At 35.8% G+C, this 16,739-nt stretch overlaps 1 protein-coding gene and 1 pseudogene across 1 annotated transcript in view; both read left to right on the top strand.

Moving 5' to 3' along the window:
- The window catches only part of SLCO6A1 (solute carrier organic anion transporter family, member 6A1), a 179,856-nt gene that overhangs the window by 103,313 nt on the left and 59,804 nt on the right, over window positions 1-16,739 (top strand). The window contains exon 10 of the mRNA XM_006872318.1: window positions 4,819-4,972. Coding sequence (XP_006872380.1) covers window positions 4,819-4,972 — 154 coding nt within the window. The remainder of the gene's footprint in view (window positions 1-4,818; window positions 4,973-16,739) is intronic.
- On the top strand, window positions 15,645-16,578 carry LOC102822385 (annotated as a pseudogene).

Consider the following 16,739-nt stretch of genomic DNA (forward strand, 5'->3'; position numbering starts at 1 on the left):
CCGCTGGATCTCCCCTCCTCGTGAACCAAACACTCGTGAACAACACAACTATGTCGAGGGCAGACCCCGACAGTTACTCATTGTAAATGTGTTTCAGTTGAACTTCCAGACAAACATAGACTAGGAAAAAGGAGATACAGACTACTTCTGAATATTTGTTCACTGAAAACCATATAAATAACAGCAGAACATTGTCAACACTAGAATACTGAATATTGAAACACTGTCAGATACAGTGCCAAAAGATGAGCACTATAGGTTGGAAGACACTCATAATACGATGGGGGAGGAGCTGCTTCCTCAAAGTAGAGTTGACTGTGATGACAAGAATAGATTAAAGCATTTGGGACCTCCATTTGCTGATGGGACATAACTCAAAATGGAGAGAAATGTAAATATTCACTAATAAACATAACATGGTATGTGTGAATTATGAATCTAAGAAAAATGTAAATTGTCAACAATGAACAGAATGCAAAACATTGATATCTTAAGAATTAGAAAGTTGAAATGTACTGGACTTTGCCATTTTGAATCTGACAATCAGATGGTTCACTATGCTGGGAATGAAAAATTGAGGAGGAATGGCATTACATTCATCATCTGTCTTGAAGTGCAACACTGTCTGTGATAGGATAATATCTATAGGCCTACAAGGAAGAACAGTTAATACCACAATTATTCAAATTTACACACAAACCACTAAAACTAACGATGATGAAACTGAAGAATTCTACCAACTTCTTCAATCTGATATTGATAAAATGTGCAATAGAGATGTATTGATAATTACTGGTGGTTTGAAGGGAAAGGTTGGAAACAAAAAGAAAGAATCAGTAAGTGGAAAATATGGCCTTGGCAATAGAAATGATGCTGGATATACCATGCAAGACCAATGATTTCTTCATTGCAAATACCTTTTTTAAAACAATATACATGATGACTAGAAACATGGACCTCACCGTATGGAATACAGAGAAACCAAATTTACTACATTTGTAGAAAGAGACAGTGGAAAAGCTATTTATCATCTACTAAAACAAGGCCAGTGACAGACTATGGAACAGACCATCATAATCTCATATGAAAGTTCAGACTAAAGTTGAAGAAAATTAAAACAAGTCCACAAGAGCCAAAATATGACTTTGAATATTTCTAGTCTGAATTTAGAGATCATTGAAGAATGGGTTTGATGCGTTAGATACTAAAGACCAAAGATCAAAAGGGTTGTGGGATGGTGCCAAAGATATCATACAGGTAGAAAGCAAAGGGTCATTAAGAAGATAATAAAGAAGGAAAACACAAAATGAATGTCGAAAGAGACTCTTAAAGTTGCTCTCCAGTGTAGAGATGCTAAAACAAATGGAAGAAATGTGGAGATAAAAGAGCTGAATAGAAAATTTCAAAAGACAGTTCGAGAAGACAAAGTCAAATATAACAAAAGTGCAAAGACCTTGGGTTAAAATGCCAAAAGGGAAGACACAATCAGCATTTCTCAAGTAGAGAGAATTAAAGAAGAAATTGAAGCCTTAATTTACAACATTGAAGGGTTCTATGGGCAAAATATTGAATGACACAGAAAACATAAAAAAGATGGAAGGAATACACAGAGACACTGTACTAACAGAAATAGTCGATGTTCAACCATTTCAAAAGGTAGCATATGATCAAGAGCCAATAATTTCCAAAGAAGAATTCCAAGTTACATTAAAGTCTTTGGCAAAGAAAAAGGCACTGGGATTTGATGGAATATACGTTGAAATTTTTCAACAAACTAATGCAGCACTGGAGATACTCATTCATATAATACCAAGAAATTTGAAAGACAAGTACCTGGCCAACTGACTGGAAGAGATCCATATTTGTGCACATTCCAAAAAGAGGTGACCCAACAGAATGTGTAATTCAATGGACATTATCATTCATATTGAATGCAAGTAAAACTCTGCTAAAGATATTTCATAAATGGCTGCAAACATACATTGTCAGAAAAGTGCCAGAAGTTTCAGTTGGACATTCAATAGAGGATGTGGGATGAGGGTTATCATTGCTGGTATCAGATGGATCTTGGCTGAAAGCAGAGAATACCAGAAAGATGCTTACCTGTGCTTTATTGACTATGCAAGGTTTTCAATTTTGTGGATCATGACATGCTATGGGCAATAATGCAGAGAATGAGTATTCCAGAACAGTTAATTGTGCTAATGAAGAACCTGTACATAGAACAAGAGGCAGTTGTTTGAACAGAACAATGAACACTAAATGGTTTAAAATTAGTGAACGTGTGTGTCAGGGTTGTATTCTTTCACCATTCAGTCTGTATGCTGAGCAAAAAATCTGAGAAGCTGGATTATATTAAAAAGAATGTGACTCGCATTATGGAGATAATACAACCTTGCTTGCTGAAAGTGATGAGGACTTAAAATACTTACTGATAAAGACCAAAGACCACCTCAATGTATAGGAAACAAAAGTCCTCATCACTGGACCAATAAATAGCATCCATATAAATGGAGAAAAAATTGAAGTTGTCAAAGATTTCCTTTTGTTTGGATCAACCACCAACACTCATGGAAGCAGCAGTCAAGAAATCAAATGCCATATTACATTAGACAAATCTGCTGCATAAGACCTCCTTAAAGTGTTAAAGAGCAAAGATGTCAGTTTAAGATGTGCCTGACCCAAGCCATGATATTTTCAATAACCTCATATGCATGTGAATATTAGACAGTGAATAATGAAGACTGTAGAAGAATGGATACATTTGAGTTATGGTTTTGGAGGAGACTATTAAAAGTATCATAGACTGTCGCCAAAAGAACAAATAGCTGTGCATTGGAAGAAGTACAGCCAGAATGCTCCTTGGAAAACAGGATGGTCAGATTTCGTCTCTCATACTTGGAACATATTTTCAGGAGAAACCTGACCCACGGTAAAAATACCATGTTTGCTAGGGTGGAGGGTCGGATTAAAAGTGGAATAATCCCAATGGGATGGATTAGCACAGTGGCAGCATCAAATACAAATACAAAAAAAAACAACAAAAAAAAGTGAATTCAAATACAACAATGATTGTGAGATTAACGCAGTACTGGGCAATGTTTTGTTCTGTTGTTCATAGTGTCGCTATGAGTCTATACCAACTCAATGTCATCTAATAATGCCTAGGATATTGATATTTATGTGACCCATTTCATTTTTTACTACTTCTAATTTTCCTAGATTCATATTTCTTACATTCCATGTGCTGATTATTAATAGATCTTTGCAGCTGCTTATACTCATTTTGAGTTGTGCCCCATCAGTAAATAAAGGTCCCAAAAGGTTATTCCACTCATGCCATCAGGGTCAAGTGTACTTCGAGGAGACAGCTCTTCCTCAGTCATATTTTGGTGCTTTCAAACCTGAGGGGTTCATTTCCCTGCTGTATATCTGACAAAATTATGTTGCTATTCATGATGTTTCTATATTCAATATTCTGGTGCTATCTGACTGTGTTTCATTGTTATTCATAAGGTTTTCAGTGGCTAAACATCTGGAAGCAGTGTGCCTCTCCTTCTTTGAAGTTTGTCTTAATCTGGAAGATCAGCTAAAACTTGTCCATCATGGGTGACCCTGATGTTGTTCAAAATACCAGCGTCATAGCCTCAGCATCTCAGCAGCGTGCAAGCCACCATAGTGCAACAAAGTAACAGACAAATGTTGGTCTTCATCCTATAGTTAGTGAAAATATACTTTAAGACATTTTATATTCCTTTAGTGTAATATCTCTTCATTCTGAAGAGCTTCCTTTTTCATTTCTTTGTGCTCTGAAAACTGTATTAGGTATTCTTCATGGGAATATCTTTGTTTAGCTTTATTCTTGAAAGCTATTTTCACTAACTTTAGGAGTGGTGGCCATAATTCTATAGTTAGTGCAAAGTGTCATTATGAGTTGGAATTAATTCAATGACACCTAACAGCAACAACATCAATAATCGCATTATATGAAATAACCTCTAAATATGCCATTCAAAAGACAGAGACTAACAAAGCAATTTTAAAAAAAATAGCAGAACTATTTTGTTTATTCATACCATTTTAAAAAATAAAGACAGGTAGATTAAAACTAAAACAATGAAGAAAGCATTGTCATGCTAACACTAACTAAAAGAAAGCTGAAGTAATTTTTATATCAATCTGACACAGCAGGCTTCAGAAAAAGAAACATTATTAAAGATAAAATGTTTCACTAAATTATAACCATAAATCTTTACAGAATCCAGTTGCCATCCTTTTTCTATCTGAGCAGCTGGCAGATAGACCTGCTTACCTTAGCTGCTGACCTGCTCCTTCCTCTGTTGTTCAAGGCAAATAAAGATCAAGTGCATCTTTGATGGCCGTTTTTAAGCTTCTAAGATCCCTGATGCTACCCAGTGAACTAAGAAGTTGAACAGAAGTACTAGACATTATATTATTCCAATTAATTGGGGTGTGTCATGAAATTATAACCCTAAGCCTACAAACCAAGGATCCAAATCCCATGAAGCACTTGGTTGTACATAAGTAGTTTATGTTAATGGAGGAAGAATAATTTGGAAAAGGAGGGTGAAAATGTTTATAAAAAATGAACTCGAAAAATATAATCAATGTCACTGAGTTGCTCATGGAGAAACTGTTGAATTAATTTATGGTCTGCTATGTATGTTCTCCATAAAACAACAAAAAGAAAGAGAGAAAATATTTCAGTAAGCATATTTTATGGATTTTATTGATATATCTTAAAACATACATAACTAAATATATAAGAATGATACTATTTAATCTGCTTTTTTACAGCACAGGGCAGTTGGGAAACCTGACGGCACCTTGTAATGCTCAATGTGAATGCTCAACCTCATATTATTCTCCTATATGTGGAAGAGACGATATTGAATATTTTTCTCCCTGTTTTGCAGGATGTAAAATTTCAAAAGCATTTGAATTGCAAAAGGTAATTAAAACACATATGTTTCTCCTTCTTCAGTAAGATGTTCAATTTGCAGATAATGTTTAATTTTTATTCTTAGCTCACTATATAAACTTTTATTTTTCTTATTTTTTTTAAAGATAAAAAAACCAAATAACAATAACAACTGCAAACACTTTTATTTTATATTGCCTTACTTAATACAGTGGGATTATCACAACTGGGAGTAGAAAAAAGAGGTACTTGTACATTAGAACATGCCACTCTATATATTACATTATCTCAGCTTGATGATTTTAAAGCAGTGAATGTTACCTGTTACCACGTAAAGGTAGAAATTTGATTTTTGAAAGAAATAGCCTGAAAGAACATTTTCCTTCTACTTATATTATTTGTCTTAATTCTATACTACCCATCAGCAGCAATAACTCAATCCCAAATTTGAATAAAATCTTTCCCCTATGCATAGGTTATTCAGTACTGTTATCTGGTCCACTTTCATAAAGTTTTTGCTTCTTATGAGGAATTATCTACTCTACACCTCATTATTATAATTTTTCTGTGTCTGTTCCATGTTATAATAGAAGTGGCAGTCATTTTACTGTTGACCAGAATTTACCGTACAAAAGGTCTTTATGAGTTTTAGGCTTTCCAGAAAGGCAATACAATTAGAGAAGATGCATATGTACCAGAAGGAAATGATCAATGGTCAGCCACTTCTAGAGGTAGCATATGATCAAGAGCCAGTGATAATGAAGACAGAAGTCCAAGGTACACTGAAGGCATTGGCAAAGAACAAGGATCCAGGAATTAATGGAATAACAATTGAAAATTTTCAACAAACTAATGCAGTGCTGTAGGAACTTACTCATCTATGCCAAGAAATTTGGAAGACTGTTACATGGCCAACTGATTGGAAAAGATGCATATTTGTGTCAATTCCAAAGACAGGTAACCCAACAGAATGCAGAAATCATTGGACAATATCTTTAATATCGCATGCATGCAAAACTTTTACTAAAGACAATTAAAAAATGACTGCAACAGTACATTGACAAGGAAATGGCAGAGATCCAAGCAGGGTTCAGATGAGGATGTGGCATGAGTTATATCACTGCTAAAGTAACTGTTATATTACACATTTAAAATTGTTTAAACTCTTTAGAATATGTTATTGTAGAAAAATGTGTTACAGAAAAACCTACTGAAAGCCCATATACCAATTACCTATCTTGAACAATTTATAAACACATAGAAGTTCTTGTGCTCGTCTATATTCGTATTCACTTCTCTTTTCTATTATAGTTTGAAATACATAAAATATTATTTAAATGCTTACCTTGTCACCCCAGTTTAGCATAGAATTTCTGGGTATTAATATTGGATATTGGCTGTGTAGTGGCTGTGTAGTATGAGTGTGGCTCTGTAGTATAACCTGTGAACCACAAGGTTAGTGGTTAAATCCCACTAACTGCTCCATTGGAAAAAGACAAGGTGTTCTGCTCCCATAAAGATTTAAAGCCTTGGAAACAGTAAACAGGGTCAAAACCAACTCCAGGGAACATAACAATATTGGACATTGTTGTTGTTGTCAAGTGCTGTTGAGTCGATTCCAATCCATAGTGACCCTGTATAGGGTTTCCAGGGAGCAGCTGGTGAGCTTGAACCACAGACCTTGAAGTTCAGAAGACTCTGTAGTCTGATGCATTAGCCCACAGTGCCACAACAAGACTCCTTACTGGACATTGATGCAATAAAATTAATGCATACTTCATTTCACTATGAAATGAAGTGTACATGATTTGTTAAATGTAAAACTGGTAATGTATTCCATAAATTCTCTTCCAGTACAAAATCAAGGTATTTTGTGTGTGTGCATGTGTGTTTTAAAGAGCCTTTTGATCTCATGATATATTAAAGAGTGAAAATCCCACCAAATATACATCAGAAAGTCCTGGATAAAGTAGGACAAAATATAGAACAAAATATAAAATCATAAAAAACAAAACAAATTTATTGTTCAGATAGATACTGGTGGAAACCTGAGACTGTAGCACTTGTTCACTCTTCTGATCTAGAACTCAACTTATTCCCATGGTTTAATTTTCAGTCAAGCTAAAGATAGATTTATAGGGAACAACACCAGTGAGAAACACACACCATTGTTGTTGTTTTAGTTGCCATTGAGTCGATTCTGACCCATGACAAACCCTGCATAGGATTTCCAAGGAGCGGCTGGTGAGTATAAACCACGGTCCTTGAAATTCAAACCCACCTTATGGTCTACTGCTTATCCTACAATGCCACAATAAGGACTCCAAAGACACACAAACCATAGAGGTCAAATACTTGATATCAAAAAAGCAACAGTTATCCAAGCACAATATTCAGAAGACTTGGAAAAGAAAACAAAATGGAAGCAAAACAAATAGGAAGGAAGTGGAATACATGCCGCTATATTGAAGGGATTGCAATCACTGAAATGAAATGAAGTGTGTATGATCCGTTAAATGTAAAAGTGCTTATCTGTGCTGTACGCTTTCTCCCAATTCACAATATTTTTTAAAATAAAAATATATATAGCTCCAACCCCACTTTCCTTTCCTGGGAAATACCTGTTAGCAACTCTGTTTGAATTTTATAAAACTCTTTATAAACTCCTCGTATTTAGCTAAAGAACAATTAATTTAAAATAGTGGTGCTGTAGGATAAAGCACTGGACCTCAAGGTCAGTTTGAATCGAAAGATCAGCAGTTCAAACTCACCAGACACTCCTCGGGAACTCTATATAAGGGTTGCTATGAGTCGGAACTACCTTGATGGCACTTAACAACAACAACAAATCCACTGCCATCAATTCAGTTCCAACACATAGTGACTTTATATAGGGTTTCTGAAACTGTAAATCTTGATGAGAGTAGACAACTTCATCTTTGTCCCTCAGAGTGGCTGGCGTATTTGAATTGTTGATCTTGCAGTTAGCAGCCCAATGTCTAACCCACAGCACTATCAAGCTTCATAATGAATACCAAGGATAGAAATAATCTACAATACAGGCACTCAAAATAAGTGTGGTAACATTTGATACTTAATAAAAATTGATAAGAGTGCAGAATATTTTTCACCCAAATTAGGCCTGTCAGAAATGACCCAACAAGATAATTAGGCTTTATAGAAATAATGACAGTGAAGGAAAATGCACAATAGCAGATGCTATCTGTAAAATATGATTGAAACTGATACATGGATAGAAACATATTAACTTCAAATGGTAAAGGATTGGTACCAATCAAAATAATTTGAGCAAAATGAAAATTTTAATACAACAAAAAAGATATGCTGCACAACATACCAACTTTCTAAACGTTATGATTTTAATGGTATTTCCTTTGGAAAGCATTTTCTCAGTAACACTATATAAATTTAAATTTTCTAATTAAATGCTTATATTTAAAACAATCAAAGTCAAGATTTGGTAGAACTAAATAGTCTTAAATTAAGTTCAAACAAGAATTTTGAAGACAAGTGGTAAGAAATACTGTACTACTGCAATAGGTCTAAATCTCCCTAGAAAATCATACCTTTCATAAAACCAAGAATTGTTGCTGTTGTTGTTTTGTGCCGTGGAGTCAGTTCCGACTCATAGTGACCTTGTGCAGGGTTTCTGAGGCTGTAAATCTTTACGGGAGCAGAAAGCCTCATCTTTCTCCAGCGGAACAGCTGGTAGTTTCAAATTGCTGACCTTGAGGCTTGCAGCCCAATTCGTAACCACTACAATAGCTACTCATAGCTTCCTTGGCAATTTCATCATTGAGATTATATGTAACCTTTTTGTCCATGGAATCATGGACAAAATAATTTACATTTTCTTAAGTAAAGTATAAAAGAAATACTGACACGATTTTCTTATTGGGATGGATTGTTTTTGCAGCTGATATAGCCTTCATTGTTGTTGTTGTTAAGTTGTTAAGTGCTGTCGAGTCGATTCCTACCCATAGAGACTCTGTATAGGGTTTCCAAGGAGAAGCTGGTGAGCTTGACCCACCAACCTTGCAGTTCAAACAACTTTGCAGTCTGACACAATAGCCCACAGCGCCACACCAGGACTCCATAGCCTTCATTATAAATAGTTATATTAGGAGGTTTCTTTTTCATCCAACAGGAGCAACAAGCTAATTACCAATGGAAGGCTTAGAAAATCTCATTCAAAGCACTAAATATTGCAAGAAGTCATACTTCAGGGTATCTTTCAGTAGAGACATCCTCAGGATATTTTAGGTTCATTTATTCACTTCCCACTTTGTGCTATATTTTCTATGTATCTTATTGAGCCATATATTCAAACTGATATACTATTACTGTTGTTGTTCTGTACAGTCAGTATTCACTTATGTTTACCCATTTCCTTTTATTTTTATATGGGCATTTTGTTTCATATATGATTGCCTTCTAGCTAACTTTATAAAAACTTTAATTTGTATCCTTTTTTGAAAAAAAATATTTTCACGGAACATGAAATTCTAGAATTTTAGTAGCCTCCCACCCCCCAATATTTAAAAGATGAGACTGTCTGCTCCAATAAAGATTTACAGTCTTGAAAATCCTGATTAAAGTTGTTATGATTTGGAATCAACTTTGTGGAAGTGGGTTTGGTTTTGGCTTATATTCTAAGATGACAGACTATGCAGCTATACTATCCAGACCTATTACAACAAAGACTCAAGAAACCAAGTGAAATGGATATGAATTATAATCCTGGAACTCAGAGCTTAAAAGGAAAGGAAAATGAAGCAGATCAAACACTAGTGAGAGAAAGGAATTGAACATAACTGTCTGCAAAGAAATATACAGAGCAGTGAACTGCCAACTGACACAGAGCAGCCATTGTAAATTATTATAAGCAGTGACCCAATTACAGAGGAAGACAGACGACTGGCTATGCTAATTCAGAACTTCACTCACATTGGTGATTATTGACCATAAAGGTGTGATCTGTCCTCTTCCATTGCATAGCATTTTGGATATCCTAAGTATGCTCCTCCCAACTCATACCCATCTTTCCTAGTCAAGTCCACTCCTATTGCCAGTACTCTCCCAATTTTTTCTTTATCCTTGTTCTTGATTCTTGCCCTCGCCCATAATTTTTCTTATCCATTTTTCTTCCTAGTCCTTCTTTTTCTCTCTATAAGTAGACACCCCATTACTCATTGCATTTGCAACTAGCAGTGCCCACTCACTTCCTCCTCAGTCAGTAAGGCATACTCCTGCACAATGCATTGTTTTCCTTCCCAGCCTTGTTTACCAGCTAACTTTCACCAGTAATGCGCTGCTTTATTTTATTTTTTCTTTTTCATTTTTGCTTCTTCATTGTTCTCTTCTTTTTCCAACTTTTATTTACCCCTGTTTTATTTTATTTTTCATTTTGAAACCCTCTCTCACCTTCTTCCTTCATCCCTACTTCTGTGGTCAGCAACACCTACCTATGCCCCATTATGAATGGTGGTATGCACTTCCTGAGTGAACATTGTATTCCTACCACATCTATGTTCAGCAGCTAGGGCTTGAGCAAATATTGTACCACTTTTTTTCTTTATTTCTCATTTTTATTTTTCTTTATTTTTTGGTCCCTTTCTTCTTGTATCTTCCTTTCCCTAGTAATTTTTTTCTTTTTTTTTAGTTTTTTTTTCCTTCCTATTCTACCTGCCTTCCACCCTTATATTTTGTACTTTTCCCCAGAAGCCAGTAGTTAGTGATCCTATCCAGCCGTACCCAACATACCTGTTGCCTCACCCACGTGGTGAGTGCCACTGCTGCTCCAGTACCACTGGATTGATGACAGATGGTGGTTGACAAAATGCCCAGCCTACCCTTCTCTTCTCTGCATAACAGTGATCAGAGACATGTACCCACACTCCCACCAATACCAAATCCACCAGAGAAATGTGGTGAGTGCTTTAATGCTGCCAAACTAGACATAAGAGTAGCACACCCATCTTTTGTCTGGCTATCTGAAAACAAAACAAAAATTCAAACTTACTGGAAGAAAATGCAACTAAAGTTCATGAAAAACAAGAAAATATAAATCAATGGACCCCAAGTAGGAAACAAAAAAAAAAAGCCCACTAACACAAAAGTAGAAAAAGGAAATGACAAGAAAGCCCAAACAAAATGAACTCATTACAGAAAATCACCAAGACATATCATAACTAAACTTTCAAAATCTAAGACAAAGAAAGAATCTTGAAAGCAGCTCAGGAATTTTTTTTTTTTTTTTTAAACTAAGCTAATAAAAAAGCAAAGCAATAGACTAAACTCTGATTTCTTGCCAGAAACCAGGCAAGCAAGAATACAATGTTATGACATATATACAACCCTGGAAATTTTTCCCAAATAAGAATTACATATCCAGTTACATTAAGATGGTTGATTAGGGAAAACTGCAATGAGGACCTCCATCAGCAATAACACAGAAAACAGAACAAAGTAGGTTCAGAGGAAGGGCCCAGAACTCTGAACCACATATAAAGGAATATTTAGAAAGTTTGAGGGCTTACAGCCAGTGGAATTTGTAGTGGAAGCAAGAAATCCAGTGCTTTCAGATCCACCTGACTCTCTGACTCCCAGAGTGGCCATTTTGGAAGAAATAAAGTAAAGGAGAAAGAGCAGAGCCACCATGGACAGGCACCTGACTCCTGATAGATCCTCAGAGATAAAGATGTGGACATTCTTTTTTTGTTTTTTTTTAAATTATCTCTTCTTTGGTCTCTAGCTGTCTGCACACTTTCATTCTGGTAATTAGAAGGGGTGCCGAGTGAGTGGACAGCATTCCACACCTCTGGAGGGTTCTACTATGTATATGCACAGAGCTTCTCAAAATTTAAAGGGACAGTTTCCACTTAAAAAAAATGGAAGCAGCCTGAACTGTTTATCACTAGGAAAAAGGTCTGAATGGGTGTTGTAGAGCAGGAAAGAAACAGACTAAAAAGGAAATAGGCTGAAAACTAAATCCTAAGTTAGTCATAATGACAAATAGTAGCATCTTGAAATTTCTCAGGTGGCCCTGAAGGCAAGAAAATGAGAGAGGGACATTAAAGTCATACTCATATTTGGCTACAGATTTTTATTTTTTTTCTCTTCTCTCTATTCTGCGATTATAGACTACAGTATCCAATCTTTTTTGCTGTTAATGTTTTGCTTTTTCATCCCCTCTTTACCTTTAGAGGGATTTTCTCTCCCTGCATTACCCAAGATGATACAGCAAATGTGGTCATATAGTCAAGCTACAATCACACCCTATAAAATTCCACCATCCAGGCAAGAACCAGTACCAGCTGCCATAGACCAGGTAGGCAGCAAACACCTGTGACAGTTACTTTGACTTGACTAATAAGAAGAGTGAAAAGGGAAGTCCAGCTCCTGATAACATCTACCTGGAGGCAATCAGAAAGCATAATAAAATACCAAAACATACATTTATCTAAGAAATAAGGTCACAGACAACTACTGAATATGCTCCAAAACAGATGATCATCTCTGCACATGTACAGAAACAAGATACAGTGACTGAGGCAAATGAGCTGGAGGTAGACTTGAACTTCATATTGGAAGGAAGGCAGCCTTCAGAAATGCCTGAGAAGGAATTCAGAAAAAATGATAATGAAATGTATCAAAACACTTTACAGAGGAGGTGAGAAAAATAAGGAAGAAGTCAGGAAAGCACTACAAAAACAATCAAAGAAGATATACACAGCATTAGAAACAGTTAAAAACTCACAAAAAGAGGTGCATGTGATTCCTAATATAATACCAGAAACGAGCAATACACTGAAAGGGCAAAGGAATAGAATTGAAGAGAGGGAAACCAGAACTAGCGAGCTGAAAGACAAGTCACTCAAAACTACTAAGATAGAAGAGCAAGCAGAAAAAAGGATAAAAAAAAATCTGAAGAATGTCTAAGATTCATGTTGGACAACATGAAAAGAGGAATAACTTAAGAATTATTGGCATTCCAGAATAGGAAGAATCACACAAGTCCACAAAGGATATAGTTGAAATGCTGCTGGAAGAAAATTCCCTAACATCATGAAAAGTGAAAAGATAAGCATTCAAGAAGCTCAACAAAAACCAGGAAGGATAGACCCCCAAAGAAAATCATCAAGACATATAATAATCAAGCTCTCCAAAATCAAAGATAAGGAAATAATCCTGAAAGCAGCTAGGGAAAAAAGAAGTGTTACATACTAAGGTAAACAGATCAGATTAAGCTCTGATCTCTTAGCAGAAATCATACAGGCAAGAAGGCAATGGAGAGACATATATAAAACCCTGAAAGAAAGAAAGAAAAAAACTGCCAACCAAGAATCCTCTACCTAGAAAGGCTGTTAAATATGATGATGCAATAGAAAACATTCCAGGATAAACAGAAGCTAAAGGATTTTGCCAAAGTCAGCACTGCACTGGAAAACATACTAAAGGGAGTTCTGTGGGCTTAGAACCAACAAGAACAGACAAAAAGCAGAGATTGACATACATGGCAGCAACACCTAGAACTTAGTCAACAAATGGAAGCATTGAGAACAGAAGAAAACTATAAGAAAAAAATTCAGAGCAGAGGATCTGGGAGGTCAGTTTATGATCAAAACAAGTACAATATGAAAGAAAGTAAACACCTAGGAATAGATATACAGGTGGTGAGAAGGTAAGGTAGATTACACGATAAAGTAGACTGTCTTAAATGGAGGGAAAAGTTCATAGATTATAAAGTAACCTCAAAGAATACTTCACAACATACCAAGAAAATGAAAATCCAAGAACATGGAAACATTAAAACTATGAAGAAACTGACAAGAAAGAACACACACAAAAACCAAACAGCACAGGAAGACATGCACAACAAAGAAACTAGCAGCGCCACAAAAAACAAACATAATGACAGCAATTAATCCATACCTATTGATAATTACATTGAATGTAAATGGATTAAATGTACCGGTTAAGAGATGGAGAGTGGCTGAATGAATAAGAAAACAAGATCCTTCAATATGCTGTCTGCAAGAGACACAACTTATACACAAAGGCAAAAACAGTATAGAAGTCAAAGGATGGAAAAAAAATATACCAATCTAAGTGCAATAAAAAATGGGCAGGAGTGGCAATGATAATCTCTGATAAAATAAACGAGGCAAAAACCAACATAGTAGGTTAAGATGGGCATTATCTCATGATTAAAGGAACAAATGAACAAGATGACATAACCATAATAAATATCTATGCTCCCAATGAAAGACCTCGAGACTATATACAGCAAACTCTAATAGATTTTAATTAAGAGCTAGGTAAATCTACATTAATAGTTGTAGCTTTTAATACACTACTTTAGAATATGGATAGAACAACCAGAAAGAAACTCAACAAAGACACAAAGGAACTAAACAACACAATCAGCCAACTGGACCTCAGAGATATATGCTGTTATTGTTGTTATGTGCCGTGGATTTGGTTCCTACTCATAGTGACCCTGTACAGGGTTTCCGAGGCTGTAAATCTTTACAGGAGCAGAAAGCTTTATCTTCTGCTTTACAGTTGGTAGTTTCAAACTGCTGACCCTGATTCATAACCACTATGCTACCAGATCTCCTTATGGCTGGCTGGCTGTGTGCCAAGGAGTCGATTCCGATTCACAGCAACCCTGTACAGTTTCTGAGGCTATAAATCTTTTCGGGAGCAGAACGCCTTATCTTTCTCCCGTGGAACAGCTGGTAGTTTGGAACTGCTGACCTTGCGATTCACAGCTCGATTTATAACCACTATGCTACCAGAGCTCTTTATACACAGTGTTAAATCCAACAACAGCACAGTACACATTCTTTTCCAGTGCACATGAAACATTCTCCAGAATAGACCACATGTTAGGCCACAAAATAAGCCTCCATAAATTTACAAACATCAAAATGCTACAAAGCATCTTCACATACCACAATGTTATGAACTTAGAAATCAACAATAGGAAGACCAAGGGAATAAAGTCAAATACATGAAAATTGAATAACAACCTGCTGAAAAGTGACTGGTAGTAGAAGAAATAAAACATGAATTCACAAAGTTCATAGGAACAATGAGAATGAAAACACAACATACCATAATGTTTGAGACATGGCAAAAGCAGTGCTGAGAGGACAGTTTATTGCAATAAATGCACACATTCAAAATCAACACATTAACACAATGTCTCCACCAAGAAATAGTCCAGCAAAGTAAACTTAAAGTCAACAGAAGAAAGGAAATAATAAAGATTAGAGCAGAAATAAACAAGATAGAAAACATAAAAACTATAGAAAGAATCAACAGGACAAGAAGCTGATTCTTTGAAAGAATTAATAAAATCGACAAACCATTAGAAAATTAACAAAAGAAAAGTGGTAGAAGACCCAATAAAACACATAAGAAACCACATGGGTGATGTCACAACAGAACCAATAGAAATAAAAAGGATAATAACAGAATATTATGAAGAGTTGTACAACAATAAATTTGAAAACCTAGAGGAGATGGATACATTTTTAGAAAAGTGTGACCTACCTAAACTTACACAGACTGAAGTAGAAAACTTGAACAGACCTTTAACAAAAGGTCATAAAAAAAAAAAATCCCAACCAAAAAAATTCCAGGTTCAGATACATCCAGTCTAGGCCCCAGGATGCAAAATGTGATTAATACAGCGAAGGGAAAGGGACTGGAGGTGGCTAAATACCTGACCCTGGTCTCCAAGGAATCAAAGTTTAAGGAAACAGGTGTTATCACCCCAGAGGTGTTTGTGGCAGCTGGAGATCACTTAGTCCATCACTGTCCAACATGGCAATGGGCTACAGGGGAAGAATTGAAAGTGAAGAAGTCATACCCACCAACAGGCAAACAATTTTTGGTAACCAAAAATGTGCCATGTTACAAGCAGTGCAAGTAGATGGAATATTCAGATGAATTGGAAGTTATCACTGAAGAAGATAATGGTGATGGGAGATGGGTAGATATATACCACAACACAGGTGTTTCAGTAATAACCGAAACAGTTAAGGAGATTACACTGGAAAGCAAGGATGGTATAAAACTCCAAGATTGTTCAGAGTTATGTGAGGAAGAAGAAGGAAAAGATGCAGATATGGAAGACTATGAAGGGAGTGGATTGTTGGAAACAGATGAGGCTACCATAGACACAAGAAAAATATTAGAAGCTTGTAAAGCTAAAGCTGATGTTGGAAGTGAAGATGTTGTTTTGCAAACCAGAACTATGACCTTTACATCACTTATGATAAACATTACCAAACACCATGATTATGGTTGTTTGGCTATGATGAGTAAAGGCAATATTTAACAGTTGAGCACGTGTATGAAGATATCAGTCAAGATCATGTGAAGAAAACAGTGACCATTGAAAATCACCCTCATCTCCCACCAATCCTATGTGTTTAGTTCACCCATGCAAACATGCTGAAGTGATGAAGAAAATTATTGAAACTGTTGCAGAAGAAGGGGGAGAACTTCATGTTCATATTTATCTTCTAATTGTTTTGAAATTTGTACAAGCTGTCATTCAAACTATAGAATATGACTACATAAAACACTTCACAATGTAATGAAGAGCATAGAATCTATCCCAATTATTTGTTTGAATTAAAAATAATAATCTATGTTGTTGTTGTTAGGTGCCATTGAGTTGGTATCGACTCATAGTGAATTTATGCACAGCAGAAAAAAACACTGTCCAATCTTGGGCCAACCTCACTATTGTTGCCAT

The sequence above is a fragment of the Chrysochloris asiatica genome, unplaced genomic scaffold (genome assembly GCF_000296735.1).
Source record: "Chrysochloris asiatica unplaced genomic scaffold, ChrAsi1.0 scaffold00193, whole genome shotgun sequence".
In the NCBI taxonomy this organism is placed as follows: domain Eukaryota; kingdom Metazoa; phylum Chordata; class Mammalia; order Afrosoricida; family Chrysochloridae; genus Chrysochloris; species Chrysochloris asiatica.